Source organism: Manis pentadactyla, chromosome 6, assembly GCF_030020395.1.
Source record: "Manis pentadactyla isolate mManPen7 chromosome 6, mManPen7.hap1, whole genome shotgun sequence".
Lineage (NCBI taxonomy): Eukaryota > Metazoa > Chordata > Mammalia > Pholidota > Manidae > Manis > Manis pentadactyla.
In genome coordinates this window covers 6,667,058-6,692,868 of record NC_080024.1, presented here as the reverse complement: position 1 = coordinate 6,692,868, position 25,811 = coordinate 6,667,058, and the positions used below count along the sequence as shown (strand labels likewise).

The window sequence follows — 25,811 nt, the reverse complement described above, 5'->3', positions numbered from 1 at the left end:
AGCTAGCTTTCAAATTCTGCGATCGCGGGAGGCTCAGAGAGCTTTCAGAGGGAAGCTCATCATCTGACCTGAGCGCAAGGATTGCTCTTAAATCTTCCTCATCATTTTCTTAAACGTTGGGTCTCTGAAACCCTGAGAAAATGTATTCCATCTTTAAGACACTGTACACATACAGACACACACACAATTTGTGAAATTTCCTGAAAAACAACTCGAATTCTACCTTAATTATTGCCTGTTTCAGGCAAATGTGTTCTAGGTCTGAAATATTTTTATAATTGCTTCATTTCTTCTATAACCATCAGCCGTTAGAGAGCCCGACAACCCTCCACCCATCTCCTAATGGTTTTCTGAAACTCCTGGCTAGTTTTAAGCCCCGCGTCGCTCTGGTCCAAGGATGGCAGGGTGCAAGCACTGTGTGTGGAAGGGCAAGGGCTTGCGGTGCAGCTGCGTTTATGTGGCATTCATTCATCCACTCAATAGGCACGCTGGCCCGGTGTCCGTGTCTGGTACCTGCTGGCGTGTGTCCACATCTTTGTTCTATGTCTGCCCACCGCCCCTTGTTATGAGGCTCCGGAAGGGCAGGGCCTGGTCTGTTCAGTTCACTGCTGTCCCTGGTGTCATGCAACAGCACTCCATAAACATTTGTCATTTACATCCATGAACAAATGGATGGATGATCTCTGTGGTTGGTGGGATAATTAATGCTGTTTTATAAATAAGGAAGCAGCAATGGGCTCAGGACCACCCAGCTGGTAAGTGGGATGGCAGTGGTCGCACTACATCTATCTGTCTGTTTGTTGGGGGAACCTGTGGCCCATGTGATGTGGTCAAAAGATGCTGTTGTGAAGATTGGCTAAAAGGCTGGCCCGGATGAATCAGAGGCACGAGTGGGGGTCCTAGTCTGATATCTCAGTGCTGCTATGTGGCTTCAGGCACATAAGCCAAGAGTGACCAGTACACCTCCAGGCATTGCGCTGAGAGCCAGGGGGCCTCTCTGCCTGAGTCGGTGGCCTGGGAGGTTGTGACCCATGGAAGAAGGTGGGAGGGGCCTGGCAGTAAGCACATCTGTGACGACCAGCTGCTGGGGGCGGGCGGATGAGGGCATGGTGGCACAGGGAAGCAGGCCCCTCGACCGGGGCTTCTCAGACATTCATGTGCAGGAGTCACCCAAGGCTCCTGCTGAGATGCAGGCTCTGACCCAGGACTCTGGGGTGGGGCCCAGGGTGCCAAAACTGTGAGGCTTTGGACCAGCCTTGAGCAAGGTCCTTGGGGAAGCAGACTCACACCCCTTCAGCAGGTGGGGGAGCAGGGGCCACTGGGAGCTCAGCCCCATGCTGCCCCTCGGTTCGGCCAGTTCTGGGCAGTGTCTGCTGCATGTCAGGGGCAGACAGAAGTCTTGATGGAGAGCAGCGCTGGGCAGGCGGAAGGAAGGGGCGTCAGGAGAGGGCTGGGGTGGCTGAGGCAGGTGCTCGCCCTCCACCGTCCCCTTCCGCCTCTTACAAGGGAATGAAGTGGGACAAAGGAGGGATGGAAGAAAAGAGGCGTGGAGGAGGAACCCTCCCCAGGGGCTGCGGGCACACAGCCGACCTGGAGAGGAAGCTGAGCCTCCGCTCGGAAGCAGGGCCCCCTGGGCTCTGGGGACTGCCAAGTAAGACCAGGCCCTGCCTTCACACAGCTCATAGGAGCCGTAGGACGGAACAAATGCAACTCAGAGGCAAGTTATGAACATGAGGGAAGAGGGTTTTTGCAGGAAAGGGTTGGGGCATGCAGCAGATCCTGGGGAGCCCCAGTGGGGGAGCTTCACTTCCTGGTGGAATAGAACAGCTCAGAAGGCTGCTGGAGGTCGGTGCCTGGAGCCGGGGCCCTGCAGGGCCGGGTTACCCAGGGGAAGGCCTGGGAACTCCAGGCAGGAACCCCCGGGGAGGATTCTCGGCAGGCCACACTGAAGACCCGGCCCTTGTCTTCAGGGAGGAGCCCAGGGCACTGGTGACCATAGAGTGTGTTTGTTGCCAGGTTGGGGGACAGTGGATGTGGCCAGAAACATGGCCTGAAAGCGGTGGGAGAACGAGGTGCCTTGGTTGTGACCATGACAACAGCAAGACCTTAAATGATGCCATGGGGCAGGTGATTCTCCTGGGGAAGATGGGGCCCCTCCGAGGGAGGGAGCCTGGTTCATCTTAGGTCACCCGCACCATTTCAACTGTCTTTCCTGGTCCTGGAATTGGTGCTAAGGCTCCTCCAGGCAGTGGCAGTGTTTGCCTTGGACTATAAACATCAAAGCCTTTTCCTTTTTTTCAGAAGCAAAGACAGGAGGGTTTTAGGTAGCAGAAGGAAAACAGATGAAGTTTCTAGTTTGGTAGAAAAGGCCCAGTGAGAAAGGAGCTCAGACATCTGCCCCAGAGGATGCTCTGCTGTCCGGACAACCTGAACTTGTAGAATCACAAGTGTAGCACGTGGTTGTTGAAGAACATGCAGAAAAAGCAGAGGACCAGGGACGAAGGAGAGGAGGGGCCTGGAATACGGGGAGAGGAGAGAAGGATCCCGGGAAATCCAAAGTGGAAATTCGTAAATTGAAGAGCAAGTTGAAGGGGCAGGATTAGAAAGGTGGCAGGAAAGGGGGAATTCAGAGCTGAAGCCCATCTGCATGGTTCCAGGTGGCAAGGTTAGCTTCAGGGGGGTGGGGGAGCCCCGGGGGCTGTGAGGGAAGGGCTGGGAGTGCTTGTGGATCCAGAAACTCTGTCCAAATAGGAAAGACAACTGTATAGACATGACTGAGTGGGGAGTGGTTAGACTTATCTGATGGGGAGGGGACAGACCTACCTGAGGGGGAGGGGGACAGACCTACCTGAGGGGGAGGGGACAGACCTACCTGAGGTGGAGGAGACAGACCTACCTGAGGGGGAGGAGACAGACCTACCTGAGGGGGAGGAGACAGACCTACCTGAGGGGGAGGGGGCAGACCTACCTGAGGGGGAGGGGGCAGACCTACCTGAGGGGGAGGGGACAGACCTACCTGAGGGGGAGGGGACAGACCTACCTGAGGGGGAGGAGACAGACCTACCTGAGGGGGAGGAGACAGACCTACCTGAGGGGGAGGGGGCAGACCTACCTGAGGGGAGGGGACAGACCTACCTGAGGGGGAGGGGACAGACCTACCTGAGGGGGAGGGGACAGACCTACCTGAGGGGAGGGGACAGACCTACCTGAGGGGGAGGAGACAGACCTACCTGAGGGGTAGGGGACAGACCTACCTGAGGGGAGGAAAGGGTTGGGGTGGTGTAGGGGTTGCTGGTCCAGTGGGGGCCTCTCTGGCTGGAAGCTTGAGTAGTAAAGCTTCCAAATTGGGTCTGTTGGCTGGCTTTTGGCGCAAGAGGGAGAAAAGTAGGCATGAACCCGGCTTTTCCTTTAAGGAGGTTGAACCCCTCTCCCTGCAGGGCAAGGAGCATGTGCGCTGGGCGCAGATCAGAGACAAAGGGCGCGTTTGGCAGGAAGCTGCACTTGGAAATGGTTCATTGTGACGGTCTGAACTCACCAGAAGGAGACCTGGAAGGTCAGATACTAATTATAGTAACAACTCACTGAGCACCGCCTTACCAGTAACAGTTCCTGACCCGAACAACAGCTCCGCAGCGGGGAGACGCTAGACCGCGAGACACGGGCGCTGTCCAGGCCCCTTGCTGCTGGGCCTGGAGTCCTCCGGAGCCACCCGCTTCCCGCCACGCACAGTTCCCACCATGTCACCTGTACAGCGGGCAGCCTGAGGCGGACACACAAAGAGGGCAGCTGGGTTGGACACAGTGACAAAGTTCCTGCGCGAGGCGGAATAGATTGTGGTAGATCAAGCCCCTTTCCTGATGACGCAAGAGAAGAAATCAGTGAATTAACTTTACACCTGGGAACTTGACAGTGGTATGGAGAGGTTTCATTTTTATAGGAAGGTATTCACATGCCGGAGAGCACGATAGTCTGTATCTACGCACGTATCTGTTTACATATATACGTAATCTGCAACATGAAGAAAGCCCTGGAGGTAAGAAGAAAGCCAGAGGCTTTAAAGTTCTTGAAAAACCATGTACACAATTTATAGATCAAAAGGCCAACGTAGGAGGGAAGTACCGAAAGGAGAAAGCATGAAACAAGCACAAAACAAGGGCTAGAAGCATCACAGGCAGCCGAGCAGCATCTCCCAGCTGTTCGGCGTTGCTGCCGAGGGCCAGTGCAGCTTCTGTGTAAACGTCAGCCGGCAAGCTGAGGGATTCCCGAGGGAGGTGCTCCCCTCCCTGCGCCCTGCTGATAAAGAGGAGGAGGAAGAGGGGAGGAGCTGGGCTCTCTGCGGAGCCCGTCACCCTGCAAAGGGGAAAATGGAAAAGCAAGGGGAGCCTTGGAGAAGCCCAGGGGGCCTGCCAGAAGGGAGGCCCCGGTCAGAATGGAGTAGGGTGCAGTGGTGAAAGCAAGAAAGAGGCAGCTCTACATACTGGTCAAGAAAGATTTCCTAGGATATCTCAAGCAAACAAAAACAAGGGAGAAGAGTGTTAGGTTTCCATCCGTGTAAAAGAGGGAACTATATTCAAATTTAGGTATGCCTAAAAACTTCTGGAAGGAGCTGAAAGAAATGAGTAGCAGTGATTTTTTTTTTTATTAAAGGAGGGAGCCTGGGCCAATGAGGAATAGGATTGGGAGGGAAGGAGACTTTAAATACCCTTTAATATATATTTTTTTTATTTTCTAAAAGCTATGTCAATGTATTAACCTATTCAAAAATTAAATAGGTAAGTCTAAAATAAATAGGACAGAATCTTAGATACAGAAATGAGTCATTTCTAAAAACCAGAGGAGACAGGGAAGGTATGGAAGCCAACCAAGAGGCCTTCAGGAGGCCTGCTCAGCAGCACAACTGAGTTTAGACAGGAAAGCTGGTAGCCATGATGGGGAAAATACAACTGATTTATATTTATACCTACAAAATTTGAGATTTCCCCCCAAATCAGGCACAGAATAAGAATGAATTGTTATCTGAGATGTTTTAATTCCCTAATTAAAGTGTTCTCAGAATGATTTAAATAAAAGAAGCCATTTCATAATCACTAGGTAGTCGTAATACAATATAGCACATCAGTGAATAAATGAAAAATTAAATACAAATCTTCAGGAAAGACCTTTAAAAGTAAGAGTAGGAAGAAAATTTGTCATGATAAAGGGTATTGGATCCTGCGCGCATCATTAACGTGTTTCTTGGGGTTTGGCCAATGTACGGAAACATAACACAAATGTTATCAGAAAGGAAATGGAATAATCATAATTTGCAGGTGATAAGTTTTGTACGTCTAGAGAACCCAAAAGAACTAATTGAAATTATTGGAGTTACAAAAAATTCAGCCCAGGGCCAGAATAGGATAGATTCACTACATGTCAACAATAACAAGAAAGCAGAGAGATTCCAATCATAGTAATAACAAAACAAGAAAACAAGGACAACCATATTAATAAATATAAACAATCTATATAAAGGAAAAGCTTAAGAGAAGAAAGAATTGCATCTTTAGAGAAGCATGGGTTTTCCTTGGATGGGAAAATGGAAAATTAAAATAGGTCAATTCTCACCAAGTTAATATATAGCTATAGTGCCATTCTGATTTAAAAATTCCAATTAAAAAAACCTCATTGGAATGTTTTTATAAAATGATTATGAAGTTCATCTGCAGGATAGACAGGTAAGATTACTTTAACTTTTTGAGAAATATAGGTAATGAAGAGAGTCTACTTCTAAATATAAAATGCTACAATAATGCAAGGAATGTGATACTGGCACAAGGTAGTCAATCACTGAAACAGAATGGGCAGCCCAGAAATGAATTCTTATCTATAAAAATGTTATTTCATAGGCATCACAAACATAAAAAATGGAGGGGTTATAAAAAAAGACAAAACATCACAAGAAAACTGTAGACCAATAGCTCTTATTAATATAAATTTAAAAACCTCCACAAATACTAGCAAACTGATATGTAAAAAGGATCATACATCATGACCAAGTAGAATGTATGAATTCAAGGTTGGCTTAACATGCAAAAAATCAATTAACATAAAGCACCAATGAAATAAAGGACAAAAACAACATGATCAGCTCAATAGACATTTGACAACAAATGCATTTGACGACATTCAATACTCTGTGATAAAAGTACTCAACAAACCAGGTATAGAAGGATACTTCCTCAACTTGATAAAGGAAATCTATGGAAACCACACAGCTAATATCATCATTGTGAAAGACTAGATGTTTTTCTGTAAGATCAGGGAGAAGATAAGGATACCCACTCTCACTGCTTCTATACAACATTGTAATGGAGGTTCTAGCCAGGGAATTTGTCATGAAAAGAAATACAAGATAATTCAGATTGGAAATGAAGGAGAAAAAGCTCTCTTTTTTCACAGATGACATGATCTTGTATTTAGAAAATTTTCAGGAACCCCCTAAAAAAAACTGTTGGAATTAAGCAGTTCAGGAAGATTTCATGATGTAAGATCAATATACAAAGATCAATTGTCTTTTGCATAGTAAGAATGAACACACCAGAAGGGAAATTAAGAAAAGAGTTCCACTTACAATATCATCAAAAAATATTTAGGAATATACATTTAACAAAAAGGCACAAAGCTTGTATTCTAAAAACTACATAATATTATTGAAAGAAATCTTTAATCTTCTCTAAAGACCTAAATAAATGAAAAAGACCTTCCATGTTCATGGATCAGAAGAATTAATATCATTCAGATGGTATTACTCCCCAAATTGATCTACATGTTCAACACAGTCCAAATCAAAATCCCAGCTGGCTTCTTTACAGAAATTGATAAGCTGATCATAAAATTCATAGAGAAAATCAAGGGACCCATTCCAAAACAATCCTAAGAAAGAAGGATAAAGTTGGACTCACACTTCCTGATTTCAAAATTTATTACAAAGCATCAGTAATCAAGACAGTGTGGTACCAACACAAAGCAGGCATACAGGTCAATGGAAAAGAATTGAGAATCCATAAAGAAACACATATATCTATGGTTAATTGATTTTGACCAGGGTGCCAATACCATTCAATGAGAAATGAATAGTCTTTTCAACAAATGGTGCTGGGACAACTTAGTGTCCACATGCAAAAAAATACCACATACTCTACAAAAATTTATTCAAAATGGATCAAAGTCTGACATACAAAACTGTAAAACCCTTAGCAGAAAACAGATGCATATCTTCTTGATATTAGGTTAGGCAATGGTTTCTTAGATATGACCCCCAAAAAAATAAAGGATCTGAAAAGACATTTCTCCAAAGAAATTATATAAATGGCCGTTCAGTACATGACACCTTGCTTGACATCATCAGTCATTAGAGAACTGCAGATCAAAACCACGATGAGATACTACTTCGTATTCACTAAATGGCTCTAATCAAAAAGACCGCTAATAAATCGTCGGGGGGAGGATGTAAGGAATTTGGGACCTTCATACACTGCTGATGGGAATGTAAAATGGTGCAAGCACTTTGGAAAATAGTCTGCAGTTCCTCCAAAGGTTAAACATAAATTGCCGCAAGATCTAGCGATTCCATGCCTAAGTGTACTCCCGAGAGAAAGACAAATATAGATCCACACAAACGTACATGAACGTTCATGGGAGCATGATTCATAATAGGCAAGATGTGGAAGCAACCCAATGTCTACCCACTGATGAATAAATAAAATGTGGTATATCTACACGATGAAATATTATTCAACCATAAAAAGAAATGAAGTCTTGATACATGCTACAACTTGAATGAACCTTGAAAGCATTTTGCTAAGTGGAATAAGCCAGTCACAAGGACCATATGTGGTCTGGTTTCATTCATATGAACGACCCACAAGAGGCAAACCCACAGAGACAGGAAGTAGATTAGTGGCTGGGAGGATTGTGGGGAGTGGGGAGTGAGTGACTGTTAATGGCGGCAGGATTTCTTTTGGGGAAGATAAAAATGTTCTAAATTGATTGTGTTGGTGGTTGTACAAATATTTGAACTGTATACTCTAAATGTGTGAGTTGTATGGAATGTGAATTCTATCTCAATAAAATTTTATTCAAAAAAAGAGGGATGTCAATTAGAGTTTGGAATGTTGGCTACCAGTCTGGGAAAAATATCAGTTTAGATCTTCCAAATAAATTCCCTAAGTAAATTCCAAAGGGATTAAAGCATTAAATATTTTCTTCAAACTATAGAACATTTTAAAAATGTACATATGGTTTCATATTACATTTTTTGCCCATTAAACAATATATTTTGGAGAATGTTCTATTTCAGTGAACTAGGTATATACATTCCCTTTTAGTATTTGCATAATATATAATATGTCATTTATGTTCCCATTATTTTATTGTTGTTTCACTTGCTTCCATTGTCGCTCTTAGCGTGTTTAAGTTAGACTCTTCTTTTGGTTGTCAGGAGCTAATCACTCAGGGTGCTTGAAGAACAAGGAGTCTGGAAGAAGGCACAGGAGGCCCCGACTGGGCCAAAGGGTTGAGGGGAGGGACCCTCCACCTCTGTTAGGGGGCAAAAAAATCATACGTATGTGAAAGAATTAAGTGGGTCCCAAATATTGCCATAGGACCCTGGGGAAAGCAGTATGAGGGTGCAGGGCCGTGACTGAGTGGAGCCTCCTCAGCGTGGCTGTCAGCCCTGCTGAGCCCCTCACTGGTTGCATGAGCTGGTCAGGTGGCTTCCCCTTGGGGCTGCTTATCCTACTGTCATGTAGGGAGGACATATGTTACCTAAGTCCTGGGACTAGTGGGAAGATGCACCGTGCTGGCGCTCAGGGTGTGATAGCTGTTTTCTTTATGCATTATATGCAAATTAACACTAAGATATAGTTCCATCTATAAATATAATACATTATTTATACCACATCTCACCCAACACAGCACAAATTTAAAAAGAGGACAAAAGAAAGAAGAATAAAAGGGTGAGCATGTAAGACTTCATGGGGGATAAATTTTAAAAATCTCTATTGCAATGGCTTTTGCTATGATGAGCCCAAATTATCTCTAAGCTTCCTAGCAGCCAAATATGAAAAGGGGAACCATGTCAGTGACTCATTCTACTTCATTTGGGGATAAAAATCGACCGACTGCTCAGGAGAAATTGTTTAGTGCCAAGGGATTTCTCTTAAGGGCTTTTATGGAAGAGGGAGCTGCAGTGCAATGATTTTTAACTTTTAAGGGTGATAAATATCTGAATTCCTGGGCCCCATGCCCAAATTTTGGACTGAGTAAGGTTGAAGTGGATCCCAGGAATGTGGGGGTGCATGGACCCCAGTCTATACAATCCAATAAGGTGGTCTTTCTCCTGGACGCACAGGCTCATACAGGCATGCGCACGCACGCACACACACACACACCGGTTTTTTAAAAAAACTGTTTCTCTGCCTCCTTCAATGTAAGCTGATGGCTTCACACAAAAACAGTCAAGCAGAAGTAATTCTGCAGGTGACACAGGGCAGGCTTTTATGTCATCAGGGAGATTTTAGAGGCATTTTGGAAGGAGACATGAATTCCCCATCATCTTCCTGGAGTGTTTGATAAACATTTGGTGGGATCATCTTGAGATCAAGCTCCTAGATGGGCATACAGAAGTGGATTCTGTGTTGCCTGAAACTACGCACTCAGAGTAGACTACGGGGTTCGAGAGAGTTGATACCTTAAAAAAAAAGAGACGATAGTATCCCTCCAGATGGGCCAAGATTATCCTCAGAAAGAGCATTGTTTCGAATCTCTCCTAGCCCACAGGCAGGTAGGTGCTGGCACCACAAAGCTCCATTCAGTGTGTCAAGGCCCTAAAATGTCTAGCCTGGAAAATTCCTTGGCAGGTGAAGTGAGATTCTCCTTTTGACCTCTCCAACCCACCCTTAGCACCAGAGTAAAACATCCACAGAATGTCTTGCCTTGGGCAAATTACTTCCTGGTATCTCCTCCAAGATAAACTCTTTGTGAAATATCCACCCAGGTAATTGAAAGAGGCAGCCTGTTCTCTGGAAATATTACCTATAACCCAGGAAAAATGTGGGAGCAGCAACATTTACTGAAAACGGCAGTGTTCATTTTAGGTATGTTGATTGACAGTTCCTCTTGGCGGTTTTTATTAGCCAGCTTGCCCTGTGTCTGTTGAGGCCCCATTTGGGTTGCTAGGTGTTTCTCCTTGACCCACAGGCTTGCATACACATATGGAAAAAGGTTCCTAAAAGCTTTTTGGCCAAGGATAAAAGAATGCCCAACTCTTTACTCTCTGTTGCAGGGGGACAGACCCCTCCAGGTCATCTCCAAGTGATTTCAACCAACTGGGCTATACAGTGAAGTGGGAGGTGTCATTTCTATTTTACCCTTTCATATAGTTAAAAATTTAACTACAGAATGGTAGAATACAGAAACTGCCCATATGTCAAGGGTACCGGTGGCTAAATGTTCAAGCACTATATAAGGAGGACCCAGATCATGAAGGAGTCCATCACCACCATTCCAGAAATCTTCCATGGCCCTTCCCCTCCTCCGCCCCCAAGGGTCACTCCTGATTTATAACAGCATGTATTAGTTCTGTCTGTTTTGGTACTTGTGTAACTGGAATTGCTCAGAATGTTCTTCTGTGTATGACTTCTTCCCAGGACATGGGCTAGTGACACCTGCCCGTGCTGTTTGGCGTCACTGCAGCCTGTCCTCATTGCTCTAGGCAGTGGTTCGCAGCCGGAGTGAGCCTCCACATCCCCCGGAGAGTTAAAACACAGAGTGCTGGGCCGCAAGCTCAGGGGTCTGACGCATTCGTATTTCTCATGAACTCTCAGCTGCTGCTGTTGGTCTGGGGACCATGTGTTGAGAAGCACCCCTTCAATCTGGCAGATGCCCCGGCCTCTGGAGCATAAGCCTGGGCTTGTCGTTACTGCTGCTTCTAGAAATCACTGAGGGCGGCACTGATGGAGGCGTGGTGCTGTGTGGAGGCCAGGGCTGGGTTCCCAAGGCTGGGCTACAAGATCCGGCCCGTGTCCTGAGCTAATGTGGCCTCTGCCACCGGTTGTCAGCTGGGCTCGGTGAGAGGATTTGGCTTCTCTGCTGTCCTGAGCCTGACAGGCTCTGCGACTTGGATCCTTGGGGCCTCCTGGCATATGAACTGGACACATCCGAGCCAGGGCTTTCTGGCTCCTGCAGGAGTGGGCAGGGTATGGTGGAGATTCCCGGAACATCACTGGTCAGACGCTGGCAGAAGGCCCTTGGTGCCGCGCTGCACACAGATGGCACCAGTTGGCTCCTCACGCCATCATCACCCACCGGACACCAGGCCACCTCCGGCCCTCAGAGGGGGCCGGGCGAGGGGCTCACAGTCTCCCTCTTCTTTCCAGCGTCTGCCATCCTCCCAGGCTCCTGGCGCCTCCCCGCCTCCCTGCCAATGTGTCACAGCCGCTCCTCCAACGCAGCCGCCATCCTTCTCTTCTCCAGCCATGCCCTCCGGGGCTCCATCCGCTCCTGGGGCTTTACTCGGCTGTCGGCTGTCCTCCCAGAGGGCCAGGCCCGCCCTCCCAGCTGTATCCCAAGGCTCGGGTGTCTGCCTGGAATCGCTGTGTCGCCCCCACGTGGCCGCCTGGGTGTGGCCCACAGGCTTCAAGTCCTCCCGCGGGTCTGCGACAGGAGGAGCTCCTGGCCCCCTGCAGCCCCCCTGCCCTGTGACTGCTGGAGGGACAGCCCGCGGGCCGCAGGGAGGGCCGGCTTGAAGTGCTGCGGGGGACAGCAGTGACTCCGGCGGCAGGTGACCAAGACAGCGCTGCGGGGAGTGGCCCTGAGCTGCAGGTGCTCAGGTCTTGCTTCCCAGAAGGAACCCACCATTGTTTTGTCTCAGGCTCTTTCCCTTCAACTGATTTGATCCTCACATAACCTGTGTGTTGGGTGGGGTGGAAGGGGTACCCGTAGGCAAGTGGCATTTTAGAGATAAGAAACTCAGTCCCTCACCTGAGATCACACCGCTGGCGAGTGGCTCAGGCAGATTTCAAATCCGGGTCCTGCAGGTCCCCCTGCTGTGCTGTCTGCAGGAAAGGAGTGAAGGATGGAGGGAGGCTGAGGAGGCCAAGCATGTGCCGAGGAAGCAGTGCAGCCTTATCAGAGAGCAAAGGTCGGGGACGGACCACGGCAGGGGACAAGCCCGCCACCAGGGCGGACGGCCTGTTGGCTCTGAGGGCTGAGCTTCCGGGACTCACAGCAGCCCCGGCTGAACTCTGTCCGGCCAACCTCTCCCCCAGGCCGTACGGAGGCTTCTTCAAGGCGAGCCCTGGGCAGTCTGGGGGCAGGGGCTGAAGCCCTCTAAGTGGCTGTGGCCCATGGTTACCCACGTGGGAATGGTGGCCAGTCCCCTGCTTATTAGTGGGCGGTGGGTGGGTGGCCTCCCACCAGCTCACTTCTTGTGCAGCCAACATGTGCTAGGCAGTCTTCTCCCTTCCTGTGATGTGCAGGTCAGGCTGAAGCCATGGGATCCCTGGAGCGGAGGGAGGGAAGCGGTGGCCCCGCAGGCCCTGGCAGGGGTCTGGGGATGGGTCTCCTTGGGCTCTGGACACACCCTCGATCCCCTGTGTGCCCCCTGGAGGGGAATGGCACGTGCCAAGTGTGGCTCTGTCTGGCACTGTGCCAGGCCCAGGGTCATGAGGCAGACGTGGCCCCATTGCCCAGGACCCCAGAGAGCAGGCAGGAGGGATTTTCCTAACACCCCCCTTAATCCCAAGCATGACTGCACCCCTCCTCTGGCTTCTCTTTACTTCTGGAAACGTCTTGCATGTGTGCAGTGACAGGGCAAGGGTTAACTGCGATTACCGAGTGCACAACGCGTGGACACGCCAGAAACAATGCTCCCGGGCTGCGCGTTTTACTCTCTGCAGACGAACGAATGATTGCTTGTTTCAATTGTTTTACTTCTTGGTGTAAAAAGAATCCAAGGTTGTAAAATGTATAATGTTCAGCATAAGAAGCAAGTACAGAGTTTGAAATAAACTGAGGGTCCATTAGAGCCTCGGCTCTGTCCCAGTGAGGGAGATCTATGCCTTGTCTCCGGGGGCTGCTTGGCCACAGCTCCTCAGAGTCCTGTCCCCAGCCGCCCCCCGCCCCACCCCGGGCACTGCGTCACCGACAGCCCCCACTCTCAGCTGGGTGGGGGAGGAGAGGCTCAACCTACTTTCTCAAAGGGAAACCGGCATTAGCTGCTGCAGCATTTCCCATGGTTAAGAGAACTTTTGCCTAATTAATAGAAGCTGACCCTCTTTCGCACATTCCAGCCGTCAGACCGGCTGTGAGCAACAGAGGGAGGGAGCTGGGGACAGGGACCAGTCCTGGGGTGAGCCGCCTCAGCAGGCCACCGCCCTTGGCAAGCTCCCACCCACTTGGGGGCCAAGGCCTGCGCGAGGCCACAGGGAGGCCGGCCAGGGCGGCGGAGATCCCAGTCACACCGCAGCACTCACAGTGCATGAAAGCAGGGCAATGTCATTTCCATAGCCAAACAGGCGTGTTTACGTGCAGGAAGCTGCACCTCCAACACTGGGTCTTTGTGGGGTTCTAGTAGTGGGGCCATTTGCACGTCCGAGTTGCTATGAATTCATCTCCCAACCCAAATTCTAGAGGACTTATAAAAAGACCCGCTAAAAATGACAAGACCAAAATGGGTGCCTTAGTCAGCTCAGACTGCCTTAACAAAATACCACGGACTGGGTGCCTAAACAACAGAAAATAGTTTTCTCCCAGTTCTGGAGGCTGGAGGTCCGTGGTCGGGGTGCAGAATGGGCCAGTTATGGTGAGAGCCCTCTTCCTGCCCTGCAGACGGCCGCCTCCTTCGTATGTCCTCACATGGCCTTCCCAGGGTGTGTGCACAGGAGAGAGAGGGAGAGAGGGAGGGACGGAGGGAGAAAGAGGGGCAGAAAAGGGGGCTCTGCTCTTCTTACATAGGCGCTGACTACATCCCGGGGCCCCGCCTCATCTCATTGCCTCCCTAAGGCTGCGCCTCCACCTGCCATTACATTGGGGGTTTAAGCTTTAACATACGAATTCTGTGGGGACATGAATACTCAGTTCATAACAATTGGCAAAGGAATGAATGAAGGGAGTACTTACATCTCCGGTTGGGAAAATCTCGTTCCCAGCCTGATTTCTCAAAATGGCTCCGGGGCACCAGTGTTGGTACCAGAAGTTACCCATCCTTCCCTCCTGCTCTGGAAGCCCTTCCTGGGGTGTTTGTTCCATCCTCAGCCCTGGGAGGCGGGCCCTGGGGACCACAGCCATAGCTGACCAGAGCAGAGTGGGCCTTGGATGCAGCAGGAATCAAGCCAGAGGCGGGGCTAAGCCAACCAGATTCCCTCTCCCAGAAATGAGGATTGAGGTGGAGACGGGCCGGGCCGTTTGGCAGGGGGCTCCTGCCTGGAGGGCTGGGGTCGGGCGGGTGTTTTGAGGTGGCCGGGATGGCTATGTATCCATGTCTCAGAGGCAGCTGATGAGAGCAAAGCAGAAAAGTGAAATCCAGGAAGGGGGAAAGGAAGAGAGAGAGGGATGTGTGGTGTTCCGTTTCCCCTTCCTGGTTCCCAGCCCAAAGCAGGCCGGGGTATTCATTTTGCCCTCAGTTCTTGTATTTTTCCAATAAAATCTCTTACAATGTTTTTTCTTATCTTTACTTGAAGGGATTCCTGTGTATTACTTCCCAGTGGCCTGGAGCTGGGCCTCCCTAACAGTGATATGTCTAGGTTTTCAACACTGCCATTTAGGACATAAGGTTGAAATGGTCAGTCGGTCCTGTGTCTTTGTGGGTTCTGTCCACTCACACGATGAGCACGGCTCTGTCTGCACTGCGCTAGGCCCCAGGTCATGAGACAGACATGGCCTCCTTGCCGGGGCCCCAGCAGAGCAGACAGGAGGGAATTTCCTGACATCCCTCGTCATCCCAAGCATGCCCCTCCTCTGGCTCCTCTTTCCCTTCTGGAAAGTTCTGTCATCTGTGCAGTGCCGGAAGCCTTCCAAGTGCCTTTGCATACCTTCTGGCATGAACCTGTGATGTCCCCACAGGCCTGTAGGTAGAAGTGAGGTGACTAGGTCCAGAGGAGGTTAGGTAAACTGAGGTTCAAGTGGTCGGAATCAAGACCCGTAGACTGTGCTTGGGCCCTGCCGGTGGCCAGAGGGGGCCTGAGCCACCAGAGAACAGAATGCTATGGGAGGTAGAAGGCGATAGGGCATAGAGGCACCAGGGGCAGAAAGGCTGGGGTTTCCGTTTGGTTCTGGTGAGTTAGTCAAAAGGGAGATGTTTTTAAGAAAAAAAACAGTGGTGGCAGAAAGATTGTGGTTTCTTCAAACTCTCTCTCCTCTAAAATACTCATTAGATTTGGATGAATCTCGATGGCCCCAGTCCTTCCTCCGGCTGAACCAGTCGTTGTGAGCTCATTTTAGGAGGCGCATCCATCAAACATTCAAAGGGTTAATAGTTATGTATTTTATGTATTTCAGAAAAAATCCAATTGACACATCAAAACTGCAATTTCATAGGCACAAATGTTTGGGATGAAAATGAATAAAATAGAGAATTTAATTTGAAGCCAATCTGTAGAAAATATCAATAGCACAGTGGCACATGGATACGTTAAAAATTGTAAATGTGGAAAGTAAATGATTGACCGTCCGGAAACACTGAACTGAAATTACCTGGACGAACCAGACACCACATAGTTCGTTTCCCTTCTGGACGAGGCTCTCTCCCCTCTCTGCGTGCCACTGGCTCGCACATCATGGTCCCCTTTGAGGGGCAGCAGCGGAAGCTGGGAGCTTTTTAAGAAATGCAGACTCTCGGGGCTTCCCAGACCTAGTCAACCAGACGCCCTGGGGTGGGGACGGCAGGGGGCCCTCCAGGGGTGCTGATGAACCCCCGCTCCACCTCAGCCTTCTGGAATGGAACCTCCGTGAGTGTGCACGTTTCCTGAAATTACATGCAAGAGTGTGTGTTTTGCACCTTGCAGGCTCTCTCCGGGCCTGGAGGGTGAGTGCGGCTGCTCTCGGAGGCTCACGCCGTCCGTTTCTGACACCTGCTGCTCGTGTTCAGGAATCCATGTGCTTTAATCTAACTAACCCAACCTTGCCATTTGGTCAGCAGGGCATATCCAATGCATACGAAACGGCTCTGGTGGGTGTTTGGGGCCTCCGCACACCGAGGACCCTCGAGGACCCAGCTGGGGGCTGCCCCAGGCCGGCGGCCCCACCCCAGAGCACAGCAGCCCTGGGCGCTCTCTGCCCAGAGCCTGGGTTCTGTGTCTTTCGAATCTTCCAGCGTCCGTGCTCCCTCCTGTCTCCACCTGTCATCTGTCCCTCCTGACCGGGCTCTGGCATGGCTTTTGGCCATGGCCCTGCCTGGCCCTCCTCCTCTGGGCCTTGTCTGCCAAGGCTTCTCCGCCATGCACAGCCCACCCCCACTGAAGTCCTGGGATCTTCTGTTCACCCGTGGACCCCTTCCACTGTCCAGCAAACACTTAGGAGCATCCCATGCCCTGTGCCAGGCCCTGAGGCTGCAAAGATGCCTGGGCTCAGCCTGAAGGAATGGAGAAGCGCTGCTGACAGTCACATACGATGAGTACGTGCTGAGTTGAGGTCTCCTTGGGCTGCCCCCACCCCCGGCCCCATTTGTGGTGTTCCTCATCCCACAGTGCCTGGAACCCACCACAGATGCTCAAATCACAGGCCAGGTGTTGCTGCTCCAACTTGGCCACTATTTTGTGCCGCCTCCCCGGGGTCTCATTCTGTTCCCACAGACCCAGGATGTGAGTGGTTTCGGACCTTGCCTGGGTGAAGGCAGACAGGTGTCATGGTGCATTCACAGACACTGTGTGAGCCAGGCCTTCCAGCTGACTTTGTTTCTCCTGTGAGGTCCCCTCTTAGCTCTGCGGTGCCTACGTGGCACCTTCTCCAGTTTCCCACGCCCCTGCCCCGCCTTCTCGTCCCCTCCGCCCTCCTCTCTCCTCAGGACTCTCATCCCCTCTGCCCTCATCTTCTCGAGGACCCCTCCCCTGCCACCGCTTCTCCGCCTGCACCCTCTCATCTCTCTGGGGCCTTCCCATCTGAGCGCCCCGTTTGAATAACCACAGCCTTCCCCTGAGCCCGCTCCCCCCAGCCCATTTCTATCTTCTCTCCAGCCTCCCCAGCCTACACTCCCCGCTGATCCAGGCAGGGATGCGCCCTTGAGCCCCTGGAACCTGCCCTGGGCTTCAGGGACCAGGGTCCCCTCTCCTCCCAGACTGTGATGGAGGGTGCTCATCGGGACCATGAGGTGGGCCAGATACTGCAGGAAATGCCCAGGCTTGGTCCCACATCACTTCCCTGCTTTCAGCTCCTAAACGCTTAGAGCAAAGCCTGGTTCCTGGCCTGGGCCTCACCTGGTCTCCCTCCCCCTGCCCCGCTAGGCTGTTTAGGAAGCTGGCCCTTGCCTGTCTCCCTTCTTCCATTCTGCCAGGTCTCTTCAGGGCTGCACGGACAGTTGGCTGAGGCAGAGGCTTTCTCCCAGCCCCTTCCCCAGGGCCGGCAGTCACTCATTAAATGAGCTTTACTGAGTACCCACTGTGTGCCAGGTGCTAGATGGGCCACCCCTGACCCCAGGGCCTGGGTCTCTCCCTGAATCGCCGTGGTTCTGCCTCCCCCCTGCCACCTGCTCCTGGGTCTAGGGCTGCTCCGTCTCTCTTTCTTCAAGCCTTTACCCCTAGACTCCTCCAGGCAGACAGGGCTCAAAGGGGTGAGATCAGCCTCAGTGGAGGCCAGAGAACCCCCAGGCCCTCTCCCCAAAGCAGGCGTGAGGAGCCAGGATTATCCCAGGGCCTGGCCACTCAGACCTCTGCCCCGCAGGTAAAGCTTGTGATGGGCGACACCCCTACCATGGGCATCATCCTCTCAGGCAACCAGAAAAGGCTTCATCAGTTTCTCTCATTTTAGAGACACGGAAGCTGACTCCACCTGCCGACGTGGTCAGGACCACACAGACAAGGTGCTGCCCTTTCCTGGGTTCCCCAGCATCTCTCTGTATGCAAAGCCTTCTGGGCTTCTGGGAACAGCTGATGGGGTGCAAATGAGCCACTTTTCTCTATTTCTTTGCTATGACAGGCATTGCTAATCAATCATGACACTTTCCCTTTAAGCCTAGATTCTCCAGGCAGCCGCTAGCAGGGAGCAGAGCCAACACATGAATGGATCCTATTTGCCATTTCTGGAATACTGACCAGTAAGCTGGTCAGCCCTTCGACTGCCAGAGCCTTGTACTCATTTCCCCCATCCTCTCCTGGGGCTGATGGGCAAACCCTGCTGTCCTGAGGTTACAACAGGGAACAGGGATGGCTGGAGCTCACGGGCAGCTCCTTAGCTGTGTCCCTGTGTGGGGGATGGAGTAAGGGAGGCTGTCCCTACACACCAGAGGTACAGCCCTGAGCACCAACAGTGAGCGGGCGCCCTGCCACACGCTTCAGCCCAGGTTCTCAGTGGGGAGGTCAGACCTTCCTGAGCCCTGGGATTGTTCCTCTGAGGCTGGAATGGTCATGTGCTTGCCTCACATCCCCTTTTCTGAAATAATTAAACCCTAGAGGAGCCACACAACAATGTCTTGAGCCTCAGATTGCTTGGAATTGGGCAGAAACATGCTTTAGGCCTATTTGGAAGGGCCGGAAAAGGCAGGGCCTCAGATACAAGCTCTGGGATTGCCAGAGGGTTTCAGCAAAAACAGCAGATACCACTGCTCTAGAATTTATCAACCAAAGTTAGAAAATATATCTTTATAAATGTGAACATTATGAGAAATTAATTGCAAACAGTCTATATATATTACACTTTATATTTGACTTTTGATTACATGATGTTGGCAATTTAAAAATTTTTAAGAAGTCATCCACTGTTTCCAAACATGTCAGAGATATATTTTAAGAAAACTTTAGTATCTCTTTGTGGTTCAATGAATAGTGACCTCCCACACCCCCAAGATGGTAATGTCCCAGTACCTGGGACCTGTGAATGTTACCTTACATGGCAAAAGGGACTTTGCATATGTAATTAAGTTAAGGATTTTGAGATGAAGAGAGTATCTTGGATTATTCAGATGGGTTCAGTGTAATCCCCATGTGTTCCTATCAAAGGGAGGCAGGAAGGTCAGAGAAATCTGAAGGTCTCATGCTGCTGGCTTTGAAGATGGAGAAAGGGCTACAAGGCCAGGAATGTGGGTGGCCCCCAAAAGCTGGAACAGGCAAGGAAACATTCTCCCCCAAAGCCTCCGAAGGAAAGTAGACCTGCCAAAACCTAGATTGTAGCCCAGTGTGACCCATATTATTGAACTTCTGACCTCCAGAGCTGTTAAGATGATACATTTGTGTTGTTTTAAGTCATGAAGCGTGTGATCATTTGTTACAGTGACAATAGTGAGCTAATACACTCTTCTTTGAGATGGAGCCTTGCATATATGAGGTGCATCCATCATCGGTTTCCTCAAATTCTTTCCACAGCAGCATTTACAAAGCAGGTTTTTAAAAAAAATTTGGAGCATTCGGGTTTTGCCAGAGAAAAAAATGGCTTCATTTACCAAGAAATATTATTCACTGGAGATTAAATTATCACCAGGTCCAATGGGCTGACACCTTGAGGGAGGCGTTGGTGGCATATAGTCTTCCCAGTTGACAATAGGCAGACTTGGGTGGCAGCAGCACAGGAGGGGGGCTTCTCAAAGTTGCCCAGGCTCTCAAAGTTGGGGCAGGTTGGGTGAACTCTGCAAAGGATTCTAGCTCTCTTAATATTTGAGGGTTCTTGTGTACACATTCATGTTTAGTGCTTAATTCTCCAGCTATGTGAGCTGATAAATTCTCTCCCTGTTGCTTAAAGTCAACTTTTACATGGGGAATGACAGGATCCATTTTCCTTGATAATAATAGTGAGGACCAAGTACTTTATTTTTATTTATTTATTTATTTTTTTGAGAGGGCATCTCTCATATTTATTGATCATATGGTTGTTAACAACAATAAAATTCTGTATAGGGGACTCAATGCACAATCATTAATCAACCCCAAGCCTAATTCTCAACAGTCTCCAATCTTCTGAAGCATAACGAACAAGTTCTTACATGGTGAACAAGTTCTTACATAGTGAATAAGTTCTTACATGGTGAACAGTGCAAGGGCAGTCATCACAGAAACTTTCAGTTTTGATCACACATCATGAACTATAAACAATCAAGTCAGATATGATTATTCGTTTGATTTTTATACTTGATTCATATGTGAATCCCACATTTCTCCCTTATTATTATTATTATTATTATTTTTAAAATAAAATGCTAAAGTGGTAGGTAGATGCAAGATAAAGGTAGAAAACAGTTTAGTGCTGTAAGAGGGCAAATGTAGATGATCAGGTGTGTGCCTGTAGACTATGTGTTAATCCAAGCTAGACAAGGGCAAGAAAACATCCACGGATGCAGAAGATTTCTCTCAGAACAGGGGGGGTGAGGTTCTAAGCCTCACCTCTGTTGATCCCCAATTTCTCACCTGATGACCCCCCTGCGACTGTGCCTGTCTTAGGTTGTTCCTGAGGGCCAAGTACTTTATGTTCGTTGTGTCACTGAACACTTGGGCTGATCCTGTATGATCATTACCATCCTTATCCCATTTTCACCATTTTTATAGCAGAGAATGTGGGGGTTCAGAGAGGTTAACTGACTCAGCCAAGGTCACACAGCCAGCAAGTGATGGAGTCAGCCTGGCTCTGGCAAAATGGTGAAGATTTCTAAACGATTTATTACTTCCTTTCATTTAGGACATTCTAACTTTAACAAAAAGCCTTTCCTGAGAAAGCAGCCTTATAGGATTATAGAGATTTCAGAGAGGTAAAAAGTAGACAGTGACCCAGCCTGGGGCCAGGTGGTTACAGGAGGGCCCCCTTGTGCCCATAGTTGAAAGATGCTGCACATCTGCCTGGGCTACTTAATTTTGGCAATTTCTGTGATAGTTCTCCAATAAATATACAGATCAGCCATAATAATGTTTTTCCAAACAGAGCCTAGGTGGGTCTGTTTATCTTAGACTGAGCATCAAGATGGCTTCATCTTGACCCTGAGCTAAAATTTCTCCATGTCTTACCCTTGACTTGGGGTCCAAGTCAGTCAACGGCAAGTGACTTTGATCTTGACTCTGAACCAGTTCCAAAAAGGCCAGAGAACTGTGGGAAGTTAGTTCCAGGCAATGGCTCTGATATCTGAGGCAGTAGGAAAAACTGTCCGTGTGCCAGATGCCTTTGAATCCAGAAATAAAGAACCTTAAAATCATTTTGAAGTTCAAAACTCACTTCCTAAAAAGGAACTCAGCAGAAAAGGCAGAGTTTGAGAATCCCCTGAGGAATGTTTTTATCACTCAGATGAGAGCAAAGACTACCTTCAGAGATGTACTCAGTGTCATGAGTGGTTTACATCTATAGAGAACCATGGAAAATAAAGCCTGTTATGCCAGGGTTTTATAAACTGAAATACTTAGAAATTTTTTGTCCCGTTAGTGGGATTCAATGGGAATCTGCTCTGGCTGGAGAAGGCCGAGTGAATCAGTTGTTACTAGGAAACTGAGTTTTCTTAATCTGCTTGTTTGGACAGTAGCAAAGGGGGCAGAGGTGCTGAGGGGCCTGGAATGAAGGTGGGCGCTTGGGAGAGGAGCAGAGGGTTTGTCCCTCTTAACACTGCTGGTCCAGGGCAAGCGTGCAGCAAGCGCCGACCGGCTGAACGTGGTGCCCTCTAAGGAGGCAGTCTGTGAGGAGCTCGCTGTCAGGGTGGATTGAAAGACTGCGATAAGCAGGTCGCATTAACTTGTATGTGGATTGGGCAATACTCCCCGAGTCAGCAACTCGGGACTGGCCCTTGACACTTCCAGACAGGACCCGGGGCTCAAGGTCCTCAGGCCCAGTTTGCCTTCCTTCCTTCCTCATCCTGGCTGGCCCCTGCCCCAGTGGCTCCCAAGCCTCCCCAAGCCATTTAAGGCACCGTCCAAGCTGCTTGTCCTCTAGAGAGCCTGTGTTTTGAAGGGCTCATCTCTGGTAGGAAACATACTCCAATAATGAATCAGTGGCCCATTTTTAAAGCTCATCTAAGACCTGGATGATTGGCTGTCAGAGTGTCTAGCTGTTTGCCAGCTAGAGCTGGGGTGCGGGAGTGAGGGGTGAATGCCCCATGGGACACGGGGCCCATACAGACCCCCACTGTGATCTCTGGGATCCTTGGGGTCCAGGAGTCATGGGTTGGGGGGGGTCCCTCCACATTCCCTCTGCTTCAGTAAACCTGCCCATCAGCCCTCTTTACACAGGCCTTATGCTTCACCACGTCCTTGCCTCTGCCTCAGCCATCTCAGTGCCGGGCAGAGCTCCCCTGCCACCTTGTTAAAATCCTGTTGTTCCTTTCCTGGGAATGTGTTCCCTGTGGAGGCATGCTATTTAAAGAACTTGCAATATTCAATTAGGGAAAGTGTAAAAAAATTACTACCTTATTTTCAAGTCAGAGAGCCTTACTGTATAATACATAAAACCATACCCATCAGCTCTTCTCCTCTTGCAAAGTAACTAAGAAGTGACATAAGATCATTTAACGATACTCAGCTCAAAGGCCCCCTCCGCCATGCAGGCCTCCCTGATATCCCTTTGATGATTTCCCACATACACACATTTGAACATGTGATTTTTTTTTTTTCCATTCCAAAGGTAAGGACAGTTGAAGTAGAAAGATTGAGAGATGGCCTGACCCAGGTTCCCAGGTACCCAGGTCCTAGTCAGCTGCCTGAGCTGTTCTGCCAAAGGGAACCTATTCAGGGGTGCTCTGGGCAAATGCCCCCTCCTTAGTGCTCCAAGTCTTTGGCTCAGACCCAGTGTGCTGTCTCGGGAGCTGGGCCTCAAGGACTGCTGTCCAGCCTGGAAAGGAGCCCAGGCTCACAGGCTTCTGGGCATTTTTTCTACTCCCAGAGGCAGAGCTCCGCCCCCTGGGTCTGATGCTCCCAAAGTGGGGAAAGCTGAGCCAAAGGTGATAAAAAGAAAATTCCTCCCAAGGCCCAGGCTTCTTTGCCCTGGAAGCTCCCTGAAGGGGCTGCGGGGCCCTGAAAGAGACATAAGGGATGTAAGGCCCCTGCTCAGTCAGCCAGGCGCCTCCCAGCCCCCGATTCCATCGCTGTCCTTGCAGCCAGGAGGTGCTCTGTGGCCCTTTCGCGGAGGGAGGGTTTCTGGCCTGGCTTTGGAGTCTGGTTGTCCTCTGCCAGGCTGGTCCCATCCATTCCCCCAACCCCTTTTCAAAGCCTCACCTACCTAAGGTGCTTGGGAATTCTTTGATGAAGGAATTTTGTTGTTCTAGGGGGGTGCTGGGGGTGACCTTAGAGCATCAGAGATGACCCCTTACTTGGGGAGGCAATGGCTCATGGAGGGGGGACAGGGCGCAGTCCTGGGAGACGGGATGTCTGGTCTAGAGCTGCTGGGCTGCCTGGCTGCTGAGATACAGCAGCTCAGGGGTCTGCGGCGGAGCCTCGGGGGCTGGGCAGTTAGATATGGCTTCCAGGGGCTGGTCTGGCCTGTCCACTCGTGTAAGCTTCCTGGGCTGACTTGCCACGGCTGGAGGGCTCTCCCACAGGCAAGGTGGCGTTCTTGGAGCAGGGGTCCTCCTCCAGCTCTGGGCAAGGGGGCGGAGAGCTGTGGCCTGTCACACTGTCCCCAGTGTTGCCCCTCCTCTCTGGTGGGGACCGCCTCCAACAGAAGGGTTTTCAAGACAATCTGGAGCCCAGGAAGGGCTGGGTTGAGAGTGGGGTCAAAGGAGATGGTCTATTGTCTGCTTTCATGGACCAGAAGCTTCAGACACCCCTGGAGACACTGGTTTCTACTGCAAGGTGAAGCAGTGCTCAGGGCAGGCAGAGAGGTGGCAGGAGTGAGAATCTGAGTAGGAAAATGTCGGGGGGCCGGGGCTGAGGACGAAGCTGTGATAGAGGGGGTGGGGCCGTGCTCTCCAGTGGTCTCCCTGCATTGACATAAGCATTTATCCAAAAGGCAAAAATGTGTCTGTAATCGCCAGAATACAGCAGAATCGTTGAAATTGCAGGGATCCCAAGGCCCAGTGCTATTTAGCCAGTGACTGTGTGAACGTCTGAATCTTAAATCGAGTGGAAAAGAAGAAACTGCCAGCACCACATCTAAGCACACGGTGTCCCCAGACCTTCGAGTCACACCGTGTTTGGCTTGGTGCCAGGCAGGTACACAAGTCTGCAGGTTCAGAGGGCGAGGATTCGTCCTTTTGAGATGGGCCCTGAGCAGCAGGGGCCCTGGCAGTGGGGCAGCCCTGCAGGGGGCCGTCACGGGTGGCTGAGGCCTCTGCCCCCAGGCGCGCTTCCCGACCCTGCGCTCGGGGCTGTGGGCGCGCAGCAGTCACGGTTCCTTTAGCACCTCCCGGTTCCTCTATGTTTACGACTAGGGCTGGAGCGATGGGCGTGCGGGCTGTGCAGTCACACGGAGCCCTGCCCTTAGAAGGGCCCCTCATTTGGTTTAAAGCTCTGTTGTTGCTGTTCTTAATAATTTAAAGATTCTTAATTCTTGGAATTTAATCATTCTGACCACGAGGCCTAGATGTTCATTCTGCGCGGGGCCCTGCCAGTCTCACTTGCCCCACAGCCGTCCCAGGAGAGGCGCCTGGAAGGGGTCCTGACCCCACGCCGCGGACGGTGGGACGCGGCGTCCTGACGGGAAGCAGGGAGGCTGGGACTGGGCCTGGTCCCAAGACTGAGGTCTGGGGCCCCGCTCTCCCGCGGAGAGCTCCCTCGGGGAACGGCGGGTACAGGTCACCTCTCCCTTGGCTCACTTGCCTGGGCTCTCTGCAGGCCTGGCCTGGCCACCACCTCCGTTCCATCTGTTTCATCGTCAAACATTCCAAATGTTTCATCTCATTTCATTAAAAAATATCAAAACCATTTGCTTACCTTCTAGTGATGCGCTCCCGGGGTGCCCTTGGGTGGCTCTTCCTCTCTGGCCTCCGGCCTTTTGGGGCCTCAACAGGCCAGCGTGTCTCCAGCAAGAGCCACACACACTCCACTCCGTCCCAGAGAGCCCACGGCCAAATGCTTTGTCCTTTTCTGAAAAAGTCTCCCTGGGAAGCATTCCTGACCTTTGGTCCCACCTGAGCACAGAGCTGGCTCCATGCCCGTGGCAATCACCTCCTGGCTGGGTGTTCACCTTCCCGGGCCCCAGGGCTGCAACCAGGTTGGAGGCCACATACCTGACCCAGAAGCTGTGCAGGAATGACGGTGCTACCTACGGGGAAGGCCGGGGACAGCTGGTGCTGGACCCTGGTGCCAGGTCCCCTGGTGGTCCCTCGGCACACGTGTTACCCCTGCCCCCCTGGCACTGGCCAGGCAGCCTCATAGTACTGGATTCCCAGACTTGGGAAAGGGTTTGGGGTCCTCTAGTTTTTCATTCAATTCTTATCTATTTATTTAAATTAAGGTATCATTGATAAACACTCTTATGAAGGTTTCACATGAAAAACATTGTAGTTACTACATTCACCCATATTATCAAGTCCCCCCCACACCCCATTGCAGTCACTGTCCATCCGCCTAGTAAGATGCCACAGTCACTACCTATCTTCTCTATGCTATACTGCCTTCCCTGTGACCCCCCCCACACACGTGTGCCAATCATAATGCCCTTCAATTCCCTTCTCCCTCCCTCCCCACCCACCCTCCCATAGCTAGTTGGTTGGGGATCCAGGA

General features: G+C 50.3%; 1 protein-coding gene across 2 annotated transcripts in view; it reads right to left on the bottom strand.

Annotated features, from left to right (window-relative positions):
- NGEF (neuronal guanine nucleotide exchange factor) overlaps nt 1-25,201 on the bottom strand; it is a 90,205-nt gene extending 65,004 nt beyond the window's left edge. Inside the window, exon 1 of one of the 2 annotated variants that reach the window (XM_036911785.2) lies at nt 25,020-25,201. In XM_036911785.2, coding sequence (XP_036767680.2) covers nt 25,020-25,197 — 178 coding nt within the window. In that variant the 5' untranslated portion in view covers nt 25,198-25,201. The remainder of the gene's footprint in view (nt 1-25,019) is intronic. The other variant, XM_036911778.2, reaches the window with a different exon arrangement.
- Between the last annotated feature and the right edge of the window lie 610 nt (nt 25,202-25,811).